The sequence below is a fragment of the Indicator indicator genome, chromosome 29 (genome assembly GCF_027791375.1).
Source record: "Indicator indicator isolate 239-I01 chromosome 29, UM_Iind_1.1, whole genome shotgun sequence".
NCBI classification, from domain to species: Eukaryota; Metazoa; Chordata; class Aves; order Piciformes; family Indicatoridae; genus Indicator; species Indicator indicator.
In genome coordinates this window covers 2,818,087-2,837,210 of record NC_072038.1, presented here as the reverse complement: position 1 = coordinate 2,837,210, position 19,124 = coordinate 2,818,087, and the positions used below count along the sequence as shown (strand labels likewise).

Here is a 19,124-nt window from a genome sequence, read left to right as displayed (position 1 = left end):
AGAACCTCCATTGACTTGCTGGCCACACTCTCAGTGCACCCCAGGACCTATTGACCTTCTTGGCCACAAGGACACATTGCTGGCTCTTAGTGTAAGTTGTCCACCAGCACACCAAGGTCCTTCTCCAGAAAGCCAACCCCTCAGCTGTCCTGGTGCAGGAGGTTGTTTCTCTCCAGGGAAAGGACTCTACCCTTGCCCTTGTTGACCTTCTTGAGGTTCCTCTGCCCAGCTCTCAGCCTGTTCAGGTCTCACTGGATGGCAGCACAGCCTGAGGGGTGTCAGCCACTGCTCCCAGTTTGGATTCATCAGCAAATTGGCTGAGGGGACACTGTCTGTTGACCTAGAGGTGTAGTGTTAGAGTCCATTGCTCATGTGTATCTCTGTGTCTAGCTCCTGACCTTGCCTCTAGCACAGGGCATTTGGTTGTGGAACCAGCAAGGTGCTGGCAGCCACTGGATGCAGGTTAACCAGGCCTGCAGTGCTGCAGCAGCTCAGACATGGCTCACATCTGCACTCCTCATGTCAGGGCAGTTAGAGTCATTCACTAACCAAACCACAGCATCATGCCAGGCACTGCTCATTGATTGAATCTGATGTCAGCACAGGGACACACAAAGGGCTCCCTGCTTGGGTGGCAGACTGAGAACTGCACTGAGCTGCTGGAGCAGAGAGCAGCTCTGCAGCTGACACCTCTGGGTGACCCCACCTGCAGCACTGCCTCCAGCTCTGGGGCCCCCAGTACAAGAAAAACCTGGAGCTCCTGGAGAGGGTCCAGAGGAGACCACCAAGATGATCAGAGGGCTGGAGAAGCTCCCCTGTGAGGACAGGCTGGGAGAGTTGGGGCTGTTCAGCCTGCAGAGGAGAAGGCTCCAGGGAGACCTCAGAGTAGCCTTCCAGTAGCTGAAGGGCTCCAGGAGAGCTGGAGAGGGACTTTGGACAAGGGCTGGGAGTGCCAGGATGAGGGACAATGGCTTTGAGCTGGGAGAGATTGAGAGTGGAGAGGAGGAAGAAATTGTTGAGAGTGAGGGTGGGGAGACACTGTCACAGGTTGCCCAGGGAGGCTGTGGCTGTCCCCTCCCTGGAGGTGTTCCAGGCCAGGCTGGATGAGGCCTTGAGCAGCCTGGGCTGGTGGGAGGTGTCCCTGCCCATGGCAGGGGGTTGGAACTGGATGAGCTTTGAGGTCCCTTCCAACCCAACCCATTCTGTGAATCTATGAAATTACACCAATCAGCTTTCCAGCCCAGCTTGCCTTGCCCTGCCTCAGCTCCTGTCACAGCTGTTAGTCTCTCAAACAAGCATTCATCAGCATAATGCAAAGCAAACACAGCACCTGTGGCAGGCTCCACACCAGGACAGGCTGTGGAGTCTCCTTCTCTGGAGACTTTCAAGACAACCCTGGATGTGTTCCTGTGTGATCTGCCCTGGGTGGTCTTGCTCTGGCAGGGGGGTTGCACTGGATGACCTGCAGAGGTCCCTTCCAGCCCCTGCCATTCTGTGATCCTGTGACTGCTACTAAAGAGAGAGGCAGAGATGGAAATCTCCTCCCCAGCCCTCCTGGCTGCTGCTGCAGTGCTGAAGGCCACAGATGAGGCCCTGTGAGCATCCTCCTCTGCATCCCAGCAGCTCCACCTGGGAAAGGATGCAGTGCTGCAGGGGCTGGGATGCTTACCTGGAAGGTGAGCTGAGCAGTGTAGGTCAGTTTGTCACATTCAAAGAGCCCTCGGGTGGTGTACTGGAAGGCACTGAAGGTGATGCTGTCCAGCAGCTTCTGCAGCCTCCCTGAGAGGCTCTCATCAGCAGCTGCCCTCCCAATGGCCTTCTGGAACATGACGCTGAACGCCTGCAGGGGGAGAAGAAGGACTCTGGTGGTTTCCAGAAGCTCTTTTGTGCTCCTGGGAATCATCTGAAGTGCCCTGGGCTGATCCCCAGCAGTGTGGGCAGCAGGGGCAGGGAGGGGATTCTGCCCCTCTGCTGTGCTCTGCTCAGACCCCCCCTGCAGTGCTGGGGCAGCTCTGGAGTGCTCAGCACAGACAGGGACCTGGTGGAGCAGGGCCAGAGGAGGTCACAGCAATGCTGGCAGGGCTGGAAGCCCTCTGCTGGGAGCCAGGCTGAGAGAGTTGGGCTTGGGCAGCCTGCAGAGGAGAAGGCTCCAGGGAGACCTCAGAAAGGCCTTTCAGTACCTGAAAGGGACCTCCAGGCAGGCTGGGGAGGGACTGCTCAGAAGTGCCTATGGGGACAGAACGAGAGGTGATGGTTTGGAACTGGAGCAGGGCAGAGTTAGGTTGGAGATCAGGAGGAAGTTCTGCTCAGTGAGGCTGGGGAGACACTGGAACAGGTTGCCCAGGGAGGTGGTGGAGGCTCCATCCCTGGAGACATGCAAGGTCAGCCTTCATGTGTCCCTAGGCAGTCTGATCTAGCTGGAGATGTCCCTGCTGCCTGCAGGGGTTGGACAAGATGACCTTTGGTGGTCCTTGCAACCTGACTCTAAATAAAAAGCTTTGTGTTCGGTGTCTGCATTCAGCAAAGGCCTAGATGAGAGGGGCAGGTAGGACTTCATCTTGTGCCAGGGGATTCACAAGGCAGTGAAGCCCCCTCAGGGATGGGTTCCTGCACTGAGGCCAAGGCAGATGCTCTTGCATAAGATACTAATGGCTCTTGGAAGAGCACTTCTGATCTAAGTGAGAAAAGACAAAGAACTTACAGAGCCACCTGAAGAAGAGCCATTGGCAAATACCAACTGCAAATGGAAACAGCAGAGAAAGCCCAGATCCTGTTAGCAATTCAGAGGTTCCACACACAGGGACCCAGCTCCAGGCTAAAACTGGTCCAGTCCAAGCTGATAGGAGCAAGTGGAGGAGGCAGGAGTGGTGGCAGCAGTGTTTTTAGGGTTCTAAAGAGGAAAAATGAGGCCTCCACAAATGAAAGCAGCATTTGATACCCTCTGCATTATTAAATAGCCTCAGAATGCATCTCCCTGCTCAACATGGCTTTAAATTGTCTTCAAACATGCTGCAGAGCAGCAGATAAATCTGCTGTGCTCCAGCTTCTAATGGGCTTCTAGCTGTGAGGTGAGGAAGTGAACATCATCTCCCTGTGTCTTCACATGATGCTTTATGACCTGCCATCAGAATTGATTAGGTAAAAGCTCAGCACCCAGTAATTCCCTGGGTATTTACACACAGTGCTGATGTGGCTGGAAACATAAAGCAAACATAAGGCAGGAGATGGAGAAGGAAAGAGAAGCCTTGGGAAGTGCTGTCTCTGTTATTCACAGAGTGCAACAGGTTGGAAGGGACCCTTCAGGGGCATCTTGTCCAACCCCTGCAGGCAGCAGGGACATCTCCAGCTAGATCAGGCTGCCTAGAGACACATGAAGGCTGACTTTGAATGTGTCTCCAGGGTTGGGGCCTCTACCACCTCCCTGTGCAACCTGTTCCAGTGTCTCCCCAACCTCACTGTGCAGAACTTCCTCCTGATCTCCAACCTTACTCTGTCCTGCTCCACTTCCAAAACATTGTCCCTGGTCCTATCCCCACAGCCCTTCTGAGCAGTCCCTCCCCAGCCTGCCTGGAGGTCCCCTACAGCTACTGCAAGGATGCTCTGAGGTATCCCTGGAGTCTTCTTTTCTCCAGCCTGAACAGCCCCAACTCTCCCAGCCTGGCCCCATAGCAGAGCTTCTCCAGCCCTCTGATCATCTTGGTGGCCTCCTCTGGACCCTCTCCAACTGCTCCAGTTACTTCTTGTGCTGGTTGTCCCATATCTAGACACAGCCCTGCAGGTGAGGTCTCCCCAGAGCAGAGCAGAGGGGCAGGATCCTCTCTCTCCAGCTCTGGCCTCACTGCTTTGGGTGCAGTCCAGGCTGCCCTTGGCCTTCTGTGCTGCCAGTGCCCATTGCTGGCTCCTGTCCAGCTCCTCCCCCACCAGCACCCCCAAGGCCTTCTCTGCAGGGCTGCTCTCAGTCTCATCACCCCCAGCCTGGACTGGTACTGAGGGTTGCCCTGACCCAGGTGCAGGACCTTGCACCCCTTGTGTACCAGTGGAGCAAGGACACAGAAGATATTCTGTCTCTTTTCCTGAGGTTGAGGTCCTGTCCCTAGAGATAATCATGGTCAGACTTGACCTGGCTCTGGGCATCTTGATCTACTTGGAGGTGTCCCTGCTGACTGCAGGGTTGGACAGGCTGACCTTTGAGGGTTCCTTCCAACCCCATGCATTCTGTGAATCTGTGAATCATAGACATCAAAAAGAAAATCTTCTTTCTGGTTGAGGCTCAAAATATTGTATCCTCTTCTCTGTTTCTTTCTAGGTCACTGGTCAAGATTAGACACAGTTTAGAAAAAGTTCTAGCCCAGGATGCCTTCTCATATAACCTTCCCTCCCCCAGCCCCCCCAGTCTGGAGAGGAGGAGGCTGAGGGAGACCTCATTGCTCTCTACAGCTCCCTGAAAGGAAGTTGTAGCCAGGTGGGGGTTGGGCTCTGCTCCCTAGTCTCAGGTGATAGAAGGAGAGGAAATGACCTGAAATTGTGCCAGGGGAGGGTTAGTTTGGAGAGAAGGAAAAATTTCATTGCTGCAAGAGTGGTCAGGGATTGGCAGAGACTGCCCAGGGAGGTGGTGGAGTCCCCATGCCTGGAGGTGTTCCAGCAAGGTGTGGCCATGGCACTTGGGGCCGTGGTGGTGCTGGGTTGATGGTCTCAGAGGATCTCAGAGGCCTTTTCCAACCCAAACAATCCTGTGATTGTGTGAAGGAACTTGAAAACATGGCCATGCTCCCATTCCCACACAGCTGTGGGCTTCCCACTGGGCTCTGCTGCCCCAGGGTGGGTGGCACAGGTCAGACCTGACCACCTGTGGTCAAATTCACACCTGGCAGATTCAGAGTTGAGCAGGGACCCAGGCCCATAGCCAGGACCCAACACAGAGGGACCTTTCCTTTGGGCATTCAGACCACTCCTCACTGGCTCTTGGCAGGTACTGCTGAACTTCTCCTTCCACTGAGGGCAGCAATGAGTGTGTTCTGCTCAGTGTTTGAACCAAGCTGTGGTCAGAGCTTTCCCAGGGAGCACCAAACACAGCACAAGGGCAGTGGATGCTAAGGAGAAACAGACCACAGGAAACATCTCCACAAAGCAAAGCAGCTGAAACGTTTTAGTTAGGTCACTGTTGTGCCTGGGAGTTCAAACATGCCCCAGAGGCCCAAGGCTTTGAACCTGAGGAAGAGGAGAAGCAGCAGCAGAGTTTCACAGCCCACAATACCTTCAGAGAGAACTGGTACATGGGGTGGATGCTGTGGAGGTCGTTCATGGTGAAGTAGAGCAGAGAGGCCCTGGCAGCAGCAGGCCTGTAGTGCTCCCTGGCCTCATTAATCTTGGCTTCTGTCACCTTGGCCTCCTGGACCTGGGGGGCAAACACAGTGTGATGGTTTGAGACTGTCTTTTTAATTTTTCCTTGCAAAGTTCAGAACAGAGAAAGTGAAAGAATGTAAATAAGTCACTACTGGGTGTAAGAAAGCAAAATAACGATTGTTCTAAACACTTCCATTGGATAGATAGAAATGTTTAAGAACTATTACCCAAAACAAAGTAGGCACTCTGCACATTCTGCGTTCGGCAGTGGGGGCAGTTGCTGGGCTGTCTGGCTGCTGTTTCTTCTTCTCTTCTGGCTGAAGATAACACACTGACCTTGGCAGCTAAGTTAACAACTGTCTGCTTAACTAACTCTGCTTCTCTGTCCAGGGGGGCCTGGGGGGAAGCTCCTGGGAGAGGGAGGCCCCTTTGGGAGGGTCCCCTTGGGGGGAAGCAAAGGGAGATCGATTGTGCTTTTTCTGTTGATTGTATATATTTGTGAATGTTGTGAATTTTGTATATTTGTACATATTCATTGCATTTCATTGTAGATTTTAGACTCTGCTTGTTTGATTTATTTCTGCTCAGATTAGGAAGCAAATGAAAAGCTGTATTTACAAGCAGTCACAGTCATGGATGACTTGCGTGATAGCATCCATGGAAATGTCACACAGGACAAGAGTATTGTGAACACAGCCTTGGGTATGCAGCCTGGGTGCACACCAGACATCAGGCCAGGCACGGGAACACACATGGAGCACCCAGGGACCAGCACCCACCCGTGAGCCACAGAGCCATGGAACCACTGAGCTGCTGAGGCTGGAAGAGCCATTTGGGATCATCCAGTCCAGCCCTCACCCAGAGCTCACAAAGCCACCACTGCTGCTGAGCCACTGCCACCAAACCACAGCCCTCAGCACCACAGCCACACAGCTTGGAAACCCCTCCAGGGATGGGGACTCCACCACCTCCCTGGGCAGTCTCTGCCAATCCCTGACCACTCTGGAAGCAAAGAAGTTTTTCCTTCTCTCCAACCTAGCCCTCCCCTGGCACAATTTCAGGTCATTTCCTCTCCTTCTATCACTGAGACTAGGGAGCAGAGCCCAACCCCCACCTGGCTGCAGCCTCCTCTCAGGGAGCTGTGGAGATCAATGAGGTCTCTTCTCAGCCACCCCTTCTCTCTGGCTCCTTCAGCTGCTCCCTCACAGCCCTGTTCCCCAGACCCTTCCCCAGCTTTGTTGCCTTTCTCTGGACCTACTCCAGCCCTCAATGTCCTTCTTGGAGTGAGAGGCCCAGAACTGAACCCAGGATCTGAGATGCAGCCTCACCAGTGCCCAGCCCAGGAGCACAATCCCTGCCCTACATTAATGAGAGAGGCTGCACAGCCCCAGTGCTGCTCTGCAGGCAGCTCCTCCAGGAAGTTCCTCCAGCAGTACTTGCTGCCTTTCCTCATCATTATCTAACTCACCCCTCCCCCCTCCACCTTGCTGGCCAGGTGTCTGCTGTGATGGAAACAGCAAAAATCCTTTTGGCAGCTCCCCCAGCACAGTATCATCTCAGCCATGTTCATTCTTTCATTCTATTTCAGCAGCACAAAGTGACATTCCTGAGCCTCTCAGGGATTATTTGAGGCTCTGTCCTGTGACACAGGCAGTGCTGATCCACCAGCTCAGCCAGCCCTGCAGTGGGGACTGGGCAGGGAAGGGCTCAGCACATGCACAACAGAGAGGTGGCTGAGGAGAACCTCATGAGGTTCAGTAAGGCCAAGGGCAAGGTCCTGCACCTGGGTCAGGGCAACTCTCAGTACCTATCCAGGCTGGGGCTGATGAGACTGAGAGCAGCCCTGCAGAGAAGGCCTTGGGGGTGCTGGTGGGGGAGGAGCTGGACAGGAGCCAGCAATGGGCACTGGCAGCACAGAAGGCCAAGGGCAGCCTGGACTGCATCCAAAGCAGTGTGGCCAGAGCTGGAGAGAGAGGATCCTGCCCCTCTGCTCTGCTCTGGGGAGACCTCACCTGCAGGGCTGTGTCTAGATATGGGGGACCCAGCTGGAGAGGGTCCAGAGGAGGCCACCAAGATGATCAGAGGGCTGGAGAAGCTCTGCTGTGGGGCCAGGCTGGGAGAGTTGGGGCTGTTCAGGCTGGAGAAGAGAAGGTTCCAGGAAGACCTCAGAGCAGCCTTCCAGTAGCTGAAGGGCTCCAGGAGAGCTGGGGAGGGACTTTGGACAAGGGCTGGGAGTGCCAGGATGAGGGACAATGGCTTTGAGCTGGGAGAGGGGAGATTGAGAGTGGAGGTGAGGAGGAAATTCTTGAGTGTGGCTGGGGAGAGACTGGCACAGGTTGCCCAGGGAGGCTGTGGCTGTCCCCTGCCTGGAGGTGTTCCAGGCCAGACTGGATGAGGCCTTGAGCAAGCTGTGCTGGTGGGAGGTGTCCCTGCCCATGGCAGGGGGTTAGATCTGGATGCTCCTGCAGGTCCCTTCCAACCCAACCCATTCTGTGACTCTATGATATTAAAGGGATCTTAGCCCTGCTGTACCAACCACACTTCTCATGTCCCCTCAGGGGCAGAGGGAGCTCAGTGTGCAGCTCCCTCACTTCCTCTCCTCAGGGCAGGGCAGGGCAGGGCATGTGGCCATGCTGACACTGCACAGATAATGCAAGGGCTGATTTATACCCAGGAGGGGAGGGTGTGCAGCACCCAGGCTCTTGCAGATGGTCTCCAGATTGCAAACTCAACGGATTCCAGTCCCTGGTCAGCACTAAAGTCCATCTTCATTGAGCAGTGTGATGTGCTCAGGATTGCAGTGGAGCAGTTTAAAGCTGCCTTGATGCACTGTGTAAATTTAATTGTCTTTACATCAGGCTCTAACACTTTCTCTTAGTCTTCCATAGGCCATTTAACATCCAGAAGCTCCTAAGTGCTGAGTGGCCTGAAGGTGCCCAGAGTGGAGAGCACTCCAATTCATACCACTTCCTGCTCTCTGCTCAGCAGAAGGGGCAGAGGTGAGCAGAGTAAATCAGTTGTGTTCCACCCTCAAGCCCTAACAGATACCATCACACACATCTTTTCTCCAGGCCAGCACTGCCTCCCTACCTTCTCTTCAATCTCTGCAGCTGTCTGCTTGGTGATCTCCAAGTTCTCCACCAAGGCAGTGTCTTCCAGGAAGTTCCCTGATGCTGATGACAGCCTGGACAGTAAGTTGTCCTCCAAGGTCTTCAGGGTGATTTTGAAGCCATTCTGCTCCTTTGTGAGATCTGACTGCAAGCAACAAAATCAAAAAGTGTGAGCCACACCACATCTGGAAAAGAAAGGATCAACCACCTGCATATGGCAACAGGCTCCTGACTCACATTGCCACAGGCCATGCTGCATGCTCTACTCTCTGTGACTCCTGCACATGGGCAGAGCTCTGGAGATGGTGTGCTGGGTTACACCCATCCTGGATGAGCTGAGAGAACCCAGCCCCTCAGGTGGGCAAAAGCAACTTGATCCAGGTGGACAAGAGCAACTTGATCCAGGTGGACAAAAGCAACTTGATCCAGGTGGACAAGAGCAACTTGATCCAGGTGGACAAGAGCAACTTGATCCAGGTGGACAAAAGCAACTTGATCCAGGTGGGACTTGGTTCCTTCCCCCCCACCCCCCCCGCCAGGAGAAGGGGTCCCCTGGCTCAGAGGTGCTCTACTGCACTCCCCCTTCCTGTCCAGCAGGCCTGTCACAGGGTGCACATCTCACTGCTTGCTCTCTCTCCTGCCTCGTCTGCTCGAAGGAACATCGCTGCTGCTGCTGCCTCCTGCACTGACCACTGCCCAGGGCCTGCTTCTGCCAGCTGAACACACACCCAGGGGAACACACACAAGGGCATGGAGGAACAGACACAAGGGCATGGAGGGGAACACAAACAAGGGCATGGAGGAACACACACAAGGGCATGGAAGGAACACACACAAGGGCATGGAGGGAACACACACAAGGCCATGGAGGGGAACACACACAAGGGCATGGAGGGAACACACACAAGGCCATGGAGGGAACACACACAAGGGCATGGAGGGAACACACACAAGGGCATGGAGGGGAACACACACAAGGGCATGGAGGAACACACACAAGGGCATGGAGGGAACACACACAAGGGCATGGAGGGGAACACACACAAGGACATGGGCACAATGGAGGGAACACACACAAGGGCATGGAGGGGAACACACACAAGGGCATGGAGGAACACACACAAGGACATGGAGGGGAACACACACAAGGGCATGGAGGGAACACACACAAGGGCACGGAGGGAACACACACAAGGGCATGGAGGAACACACACAAGGACATGGAGGAACACACACAAGGACATGGAGGGGAACACACACAAGGGCATGGAGGAACACACACAAGGGCATGGAGGAACACACACAAGGACATGGAGGGGAACACACACAAGGGCATGGAGGGAACACACACAAGGACATGGAGGGGAACACACACGAGGGCATGGAGGGGAACACACACAAGGGCATGGAGGAACACACACAAGGACATGGAGGGGAACACACACGAGGGCATGGAGGAACACACACAAGGACATGGAGGGGAACACACACAAGGGCATGGAGGAACACACACAAGGACATGGAGGGGAACACACACGAGGGCATGGAGGGGAACACACACAAGGACATGGAGGAACACACACAAGGGCATGGAGGGGAACACACACAAGGGCATGGAGGGGAACACACACGAGGGCATGGAGGAACACACACAAGGGCATGGAGGGAACACACACAAGGGCATGGAGGAACACACACAAGGGCATGGAGGGGAACACACACAAGGGCATGGAGGAACACACACAAGGGCATGGAGGAACACACACGAGGGCATGGAGGGGAACACACACAAGGGCATGGAGGAACACACACAAGGGCATGGAGGAACACACACAAGGGCATGGAGGAACACACACGAGGGCATGGAGGGGAACACACACAAGGGCATGGAGGGGAACACACACAAGGACATGGAGGAACACACACAAGGGTATGGAGGAACACACACAAGGGCATGGAGGGGAACACACACAAGGGCATGGAGGGAACACACACAAGGATATGGAGGAACACACACAAGGGCATGGAGGAACACACACAAGGGCATGGAGGGGAACACACACAAGGGCATGGAGGAACACACACAAGGACATGGAGGGAACACACACAAGGGCATGGAGGGGAACACACACAAGGGCATGGAGGAGAACACACACAAGGGCATGGAGGGGAACACACACAAGGACATGGAGGAACACACACAAGGGCATGGAGGGAACACACACAAGGGCATGGAGGAACACACACAAGGACATGGAGGAACACACACAAGGGCATGGAGGGAACACACACAAGGGCATGGAGGGGAACACACACAAGGCCATGGAGGGGAACACACACAAGGGCATGGAGGAACACACACAAGGGCGTGGAGGAACACACACAAGGGCATGGAGGGGAACACACACAAGGGCATGGAGGAACACACACAAGGGCATGGAGGGGAACACACACAAGGACATGGAGGAACACACACAAGGGCATGGAGGAACACACACAAGGGCATGGAGGGGAACACACACAAGGACATGGAGGGAACACACACAAGGGCATGGAGGGAACACACACAAGGGCATGGAGGAACACACACAAGGGCATGGAGGGGAACACACACAAGGACATGGAGGGGAACACACACAAGGGCATGGAGGGAACACACACAAGGGCATGGAGGAACACACACAAGGGCATGGAGGAACAGACACAAGGGCATGGAGGGAACACACACAAGGGCATGGAGGAACACACACAAGGACATAGAGGGAACACACACAAGGGCATGGAGGAACACACACAAGGGCATGGAGGGAACACACACAAGGGCATGGAGGAACACACACAAGGGCATGGAGGAACAGACACAAGGGCATGGAGGGAACACACACAAGGGCATGGAGGGGAACACACACAAGGGCATGGAGGGAACACACACAAGGGCATGGAGGAACACACACAAGGGCATGGAGGAACAGACACAAGGGCATGGAGGGAACACACACAAGGACATAGAGGGAACACACACAAGGGCATGGAGGGGAACACACACAAGGACATGGAGGGGAACACACACAAGGGCATGGAGGGAACACACAAAAGGGCATGGAGGGGAACACACACAAGGGCATGGAGGAACACACACAAGGACATGGAGGAACACACAAAAGGGCATGGAGGAACACACACAAGGGCATGGAGGAACACACACAAGGGCATGGAGGGAACACACACAAGGGCATGGAGGAACACACACAAGGGCATGGAGGGAACACACACAAGGGCATGGAGGGAACACACACAAGGGCATGGAGGAACACACACAAGGGCATGGAGGGAACACACACAAGGGCATGGAGGGAACACACACAAGGGCATGGAGGAACACACACAAGGGCATGGAGGAACACACACAAGGGCATGGAGGAACACACACAAGGGCATGGAGGGAACACACACAAGGGCATGGAGGGAACACACACAAGGGCATGGAGGAACAGACACAAGGGCATGGAGGAACACACACAAGGGCATGGAGGGAACACACACAAGGGCATGGAGGGGAACACACACAAGGGCATGGAGGAACACACACAAGGACATGGAGGAACACACACAAGGGCATGGAGGGAACACACACAAGGGCATGGAGGAACACACACAAGGGCATGGAGGGGAACACACACAAGGGCATGGAGGAACACACACAAGGGCATGGAGGGGAACACACACAAGGGCATGGAGGGGAACACACACAAGGGCATGGAGGGGAACACACACGAGGACATGGAGGAACACACACAAGGGCATGGAGGAACACACACAAGGGTATGGAGGGAACACACACAAGGACATGGAGGAACACACACAAGGGCATGGAGGGGAACACACACAAGGGCATGGAGGAACACACACAAGGGCATGGAGGAACACACACAAGGGCATGGAGGGGAACACACACAAGGGCATGGAGGGAACACACACAAGGGCATGGAGGAACACACACAAGGGCACGGAGGAACACAAACAAGGGTATGGAGGGGAACACACACAAGGGCATGGAGGAACACACACAAGGGCATGGAGGAACACACACAAGGGCATGGAGGAACACACACAGGGCATGGAGGGAACACACACAAGGGCATGGAGGGAACACACACAAGGACATGGAGGAACACACACAAGGGCATGGAGGGAACACACACAAGGACATGGAGGGGAACACACACAAGGGCATGGAGGGAACACACACAAGGGCATGGAGGAACACACACAAGGGCATGGAGGAACACACACAAGGGCATGGAGGGAACACACACAAGGGCATGGAGGAACACACACAAGGGCATGGAGGGAACACACACAAGGGCATGGAGGGAACACACACAAGGGCATGGAGGGAACACACACAAGGGCATGGAGGGAACACACACAAGGGCATGGAGGAACACACACAAGGGCATGGAGGGAACACACACAAGGGCATGGAGGAACACACACAAGGCATGGAGGAACACACACAAGGGCATGGAGGGAACACACACAAGGGCATGGAGGGGAACACACACAAGGGCATGGAGGGGAACACACACAAGGGCATGGAGGAACACACACGAGGGCATGGAGGAACACACACAAGGGCATGGAGGGGAACACACACAAGGGCATGGAGGAACACACACAAGGGCATGGAGGGGAACACACACAAGGACATGGAGGAACACACACAAGGGCATGGAGGAACACACACAAGGGCATGGAGGGGAACACACACAAGGCATGGAGGGAACACACACAAGGGCATGGAGGGAACACACACAAGGGCATGGAGGAACACACACAAGGGCATGGAGGGGAACACACACAAGGACATGGAGGGAACACACACAAGGGCATGGAGGGAACACACACAAGGGCATGGAGGAACACACACAAGGGCATGGAGGAACACACACAAGGGCATGGAGGGAACACACACAAGGGCATGGAGGAACACACACAAGGCATGGAGGAACACACACAAGGGCATGGAGGAACACACACAAGGGCACAAGGGCATGGAGGAACACACACAAGGGCATGGAGGAACACACAAAAGGGCATGGAGGAACACACAAAAGGGCATGGAGGGAACACACACAAGGGCATGGAGGAACACACACAAGGGCATGGAGGGGAACACACACAAGGGCATGGAGGGGAACACAGACAAGGACATGGAGGGAACACACACAAGGGCATGGAGGAACACACACAAGGGCATGGAGGGAACACACACAAGGGCATGGAGGAACACACACAAGGGCATGGAGGGAACACACACAAGGGCATGGAGGAACACACACAAGGGCATGGAGGAACACACACAAGGGCATGGAGGGAACACACACAAGGGCATGGAGGAACACACACAAGGGCATGGAGGGAACACACACAAGGGCATGGAGGGAACACACACAAGGGCATGGAGGAACACACACAAGGGCATGGAGGGAACACACACAAGGGCATGGAGGGAACACACACAAGGGCATGGAGGAACACACACAAGGGCATGGAGGGAACACACACAAGGGCATGGAGGGAACACACACAAGGGCATGGAGGGAACACACACAAGGGCATGGAGGAACACACACAAGGGCATGGAGGGAACACACACAAGGGCATGGAGGAACACACACAAGGACATGGAGGAACACACACAAGGGCATGGAGGGAACACACACAAGGGCATGGAGGGGAACACACACAAGGGCATGGAGGAACACACACAAGGGCATGGAGGGAACACACACAAGGGCATGGAGGGAACACACACAAGGGCATGGAGGAACACACACAAGGGCATGGAGGGAACACACACAAGGGCATGGAGGAGAACACACACAAGGGCATGGAGGAACACACACAAGGGCATGGAGGGGAACACACAAAAGGGCATGGAGGAACACACACAAGGGCATGGAGGAACACACAAAAGGGCATGGAGGAACACACACAAGGGCAGGGAGGAACACACACAAGGGCATGGAGGGAACACACACAAGGGCATGGAGGGAACACACACAAGGGCATGGAGGAACACACACAAGGGCATGGAGGAACACACACAAGGGCATGGAGGGAACACACACAAGGGCATGGAGGGAACACACACAAGGGCATGGAGGAACACACACAAGGGCATGGAGGGAACACACACAAGGGCATGGAGGAACACACACAAGGGCATGGAGGGAACACACACAAGGGCATGGAGGAACACACACAAGGGCATGGAGGAACACACACAAGGGCATGGAGGGGAACACACACAAGGGCATGGAGGGAACACACACAAGGGCATGGAGGAACACACACAAGGGCATGGAGGGAACACACACAAGGGCATGGAGGGAACACACACAAGGGCATGGAGGGAACACACACAAGGGCATGGAGGAACACACACAAGGGCATGGAGGGAACACACACAAGGGCATGGAGGAACACACACAAGGGCATGGAGGGAACACACACAAGGGCATGGAGGAACACACACAAGGGCATGGAGGGAACACACACAAGGGCATGGAGGGGAACACACACAAGGGCATGGAGGAACACACACAAGGGCATGGAGGGAACACACACAAGGGCATGGAGGGAACACACACAAGGGCATGGAGGAACACACACAAGGGCATGGAGGGAACACACACAAGGGCATGGAGGGGAACACACACAAGGGCATGGAGGAACACACACAAGGGCATGGAGGAACACACACAAGGGCATGGAGGGAACACACACAAGGGCATGGAGGGAACACACACAAGGGCATGGAGGAACACACACAAGGGCATGGAGGAACACACACAAGGGCATGGAGGGAACACACACAAGGGCATGGAGGAACACACACAAGGGCATGGAGGGAACACACACAAGGGCATGGAGGAACACACACAAGGGCATGGAGGGAACACACACAAGGGCATGGAGGAACACACACAAGGGCATGGAGGGAACACACACAAGGGCATGGAGGAACACACACAAGGGCATGGAGGAACACACACAAGGGCATGGAGGGAACACACACAAGGGCATGGAGGGGAACACACACAAGGGCATGGAGGAACACACACAAGGGCATGGAGGGAACACACACAAGGGCATGGAGGGAACACACACAAGGGCATGGAGGGAACACACACAAGGGCATGGAGGAACACACACAAGGGCATGGAGGAACACACACAAGGGCATGGAGGGAACACACACAAGGGCATGGAGGGAACACACACAAGGGCATGGAGGGAACACACACAAGGGCATGGAGGGAACACACACAAGGGCATGGAGGGGAACACACACAAGGGCATGGAGGAACACACACAAGGGCATGGAGGAACACACACAAGGGCATGGAGGGAACACACACAAGGGCATGGAGGGAACACACACAAGGGCATGGAGGAACACACAAAAGGGCATGGAGGAACACACACAAGGGCATGGAGGGGAACACACACAAGGGCATGGAGGGGAAGACACACAAGGACATGGAGGGAACACACACAAGGGCATGGAGGGGAACACACACAAGGGCATGGAGGGAACACACACAAGGGCATGGAGGAACACACACAAGGGCATGGAGGGAACACACACAAGGGCATGGAGGGAACACACACAAGGGCATGGAGGGAACACACACAAGGGCATGGAGGAACACACAAGGGCATGGAGGAACACACACAAGGGCATGGAGGGAACACACACAAGGGCATGGAGGAACACACACAAGGGCATGGAGGGAACACACACAAGGGCATGGAGGGAACACACACAAGGGCATGGAGGGAACACACACAAGGGCATGGAGGGGAACACACACAAGGGCATGGAGGGAACACACACAAGGGCATGGAGGAACACACACAAGGGCATGGAGGAACACACACAAGGGCATGGAGGGAACACACACAAGGGCATGGAGGAACACACACAAGGGCATGGAGGAACACACACAAGGGCATGGAGGGAACACACACAAGGGCATGGAGGAACACACACAAGGGCATGGAGGGAACACACACAAGGGCATGGAGGGAACACACACAAGGGCATGGAGGGAACACACACAAGGGCATGGAGGGAACACACACAAGGGCATGGAGGAACACACACAAGGGCATGGAGGGAACACACACAAGGGCATGGAGGGAACACACACAAGGGCATGGAGGGGAACACACACAAGGGCATGGAGGAACACACACAAGGGCATGGAGGCAACACACACAAGGGCATGGAGGAACACACACAAGGGCATGGAGGGGAACACACACAAGGGCATGGAGGGAACACACACAAGGGCATGGAGGAACACACACAAGGGCATGGAGGGAACACACACAAGGGCATGGAGGGAACACACACAAGGGCATGGAGGGAACACACACAAGGGCATGGAGGAACACACACAAGGGCATGGAGGGAACACACACAAGGGCATGGAGGAACACACACAAGGGCATGGAGGGAACACACACAAGGGCATGGAGGAACACACACAAGGGCATGGAGGGGAACACACACAAGGGCAGGGAGGGAACACACACAAGGGCATGGAGGGGAACACACACAAGGGCATGGAGGGAACACACACAAGGGCATGGAGGGAACACACACAAGGGCATGGAGGAACACACACAAGGGCATGGAGGGAACACACACAAGGGCATGGAGGGGAACACACACAAGGGCATGGAGGGAACACACACAAGGGCATGGAGGGAACACACACAAGGGCATGGAGGAACACACACAAGGGCATGGAGGAACACACACAAGGGCATGGAGGGGAACACACACAAGGGCATGGAGGGAACACACACAAGGGCATGGAGGGAACACACACAAGGGCATGGAGGGAACACACACAAGGGCATGGAGGAACACACACAAGGGCATGGAGGGAACACACACAAGGGCATGGAGGGGAACACACACAAGGGCATGGAGGGAACACACACAAGGGCATGGAGGGAACACACACAAGGGCATGGAGGGAACACACACAAGGGCATGGAGGGAACACACACAAGGGCATGGAGGAACACACACAAGGGCATGGAGGGAACACACAAAAGGGCATGGAGGGAACACACACAAGGGCATGGAGGGGAACACACACAAGGGCATGGAGGAACACACACAAGGGCATGGAGGGAACACACACAAGGGCATGGAGGGGAACACACACAAGGGCATGGAGGAACACACACAAGGGCATGGAGGGAACACACACAAGGGCATGGAGGGAACACACACAAGGGCATGGAGGGAACACACACAAGGGCATGGAGGAACACACACAAGGGCATGGAGGGAACACACACAAGGGCATGGAGGGAACACACACAAGGGCATGGAGGGAACACACACAAGGGCATGGAGGAACACACACAAGGGCATGGAGGAACACACACAAGGGCATGGAGGGAACACACACAAGGGCATGGAGGGAACACACACAAGGGCATGGAGGGAACACACACAAGGGCATGGAGGAACACACACAAGGGCATGGAGGGAACACACACAAGGGCATGGAGGAACACACACAAGGGCATGGAGGGAACACACACAAGGGCATGGAGGGAACACACACAAGGGCATGGAGGGGAACACACACAAGGGCATGGAGGGAACACACACAAGGGCATGGAGGGAACACACACAAGGGCATGGAGGAACACACACAAGGGCATGGAGGGAACACACACAAGGGCATGGAGGGAACACACACAAGGGCATGGAGGGAACACACACAAGGGCATGGAGGGAACACACACAAGGGCATGGAGGAACACACACAAGGGCATGGAGGAACACACACAAGGGCATGGAGGGAACACACACAAGGGCATGGAGGGAACACACACAAGGGCATGGAGGGGAACACACACAAGGGCATGGAGGGAACACACACAAGGGCATGGAGGGAACACACACAAGGGCATGGAGGAACACACACAAGGGCATGGAGGGAACACACACAAGGGCATGGAGGGGAACACACACAAGGGCATGGAGGGAACACACACAAGGGCATGGAGGGAACACACACAAGGGCATGGAGGAACACACACAAGGGCATGGAGGGAACACACACAAGGGCATGGAGGAACACACACAAGGGCATGGAGGGAACACACACAAGGGCATGGAGGAACACACACAAGGGCATGGAGGAACACACACAAGGGCATGGAGGGGAACACACACAAGGGCATGGAGGAACACACACAAGGGCATGGAGGAACACACACAAGGGCATGGAGGGGAACACACACAAGGGCATGGAGGGAACACACACAAGGGCATGGAGGGAACACACACAAGGGCATGGAGGGGAACACACACAAGGGCATGGAGGGAACACACACAAGGGCATGGAGGGAACACACACAAGGGCATGGAGGAACACACACAAGGGCATGGAGGGAACACACACAAGGGCATGGAGGGAACACACACAAGGGCATGGAGGGAACACACACAAGGGCATGGAGGAACACACACAAGGGCATGGAGGGAACACACACAAGGGCATGGAGGAACACACACAAGGGCATGGAGGGAACACACACAAGGGCATGGAGGGAACACACACAAGGG

At 55.2% G+C, this 19,124-nt stretch overlaps 1 protein-coding gene across 1 annotated transcript in view; it reads right to left on the bottom strand.

Moving 5' to 3' along the window:
- The window catches only part of DNAH9 (dynein axonemal heavy chain 9), a 243,779-nt gene that overhangs the window by 59,140 nt on the left and 165,515 nt on the right, over positions 1–19,124 (bottom strand). Inside the window, exons 56-58 of the mRNA XM_054394050.1 lie at positions 8,434–8,598; positions 5,255–5,395; positions 1,670–1,840 (exon numbers count right to left, since the gene is read on the bottom strand). Coding sequence (XP_054250025.1) covers positions 1,670–1,840; positions 5,255–5,395; positions 8,434–8,598 — 477 coding nt within the window. The remainder of the gene's footprint in view (positions 1–1,669; positions 1,841–5,254; positions 5,396–8,433; positions 8,599–19,124) is intronic.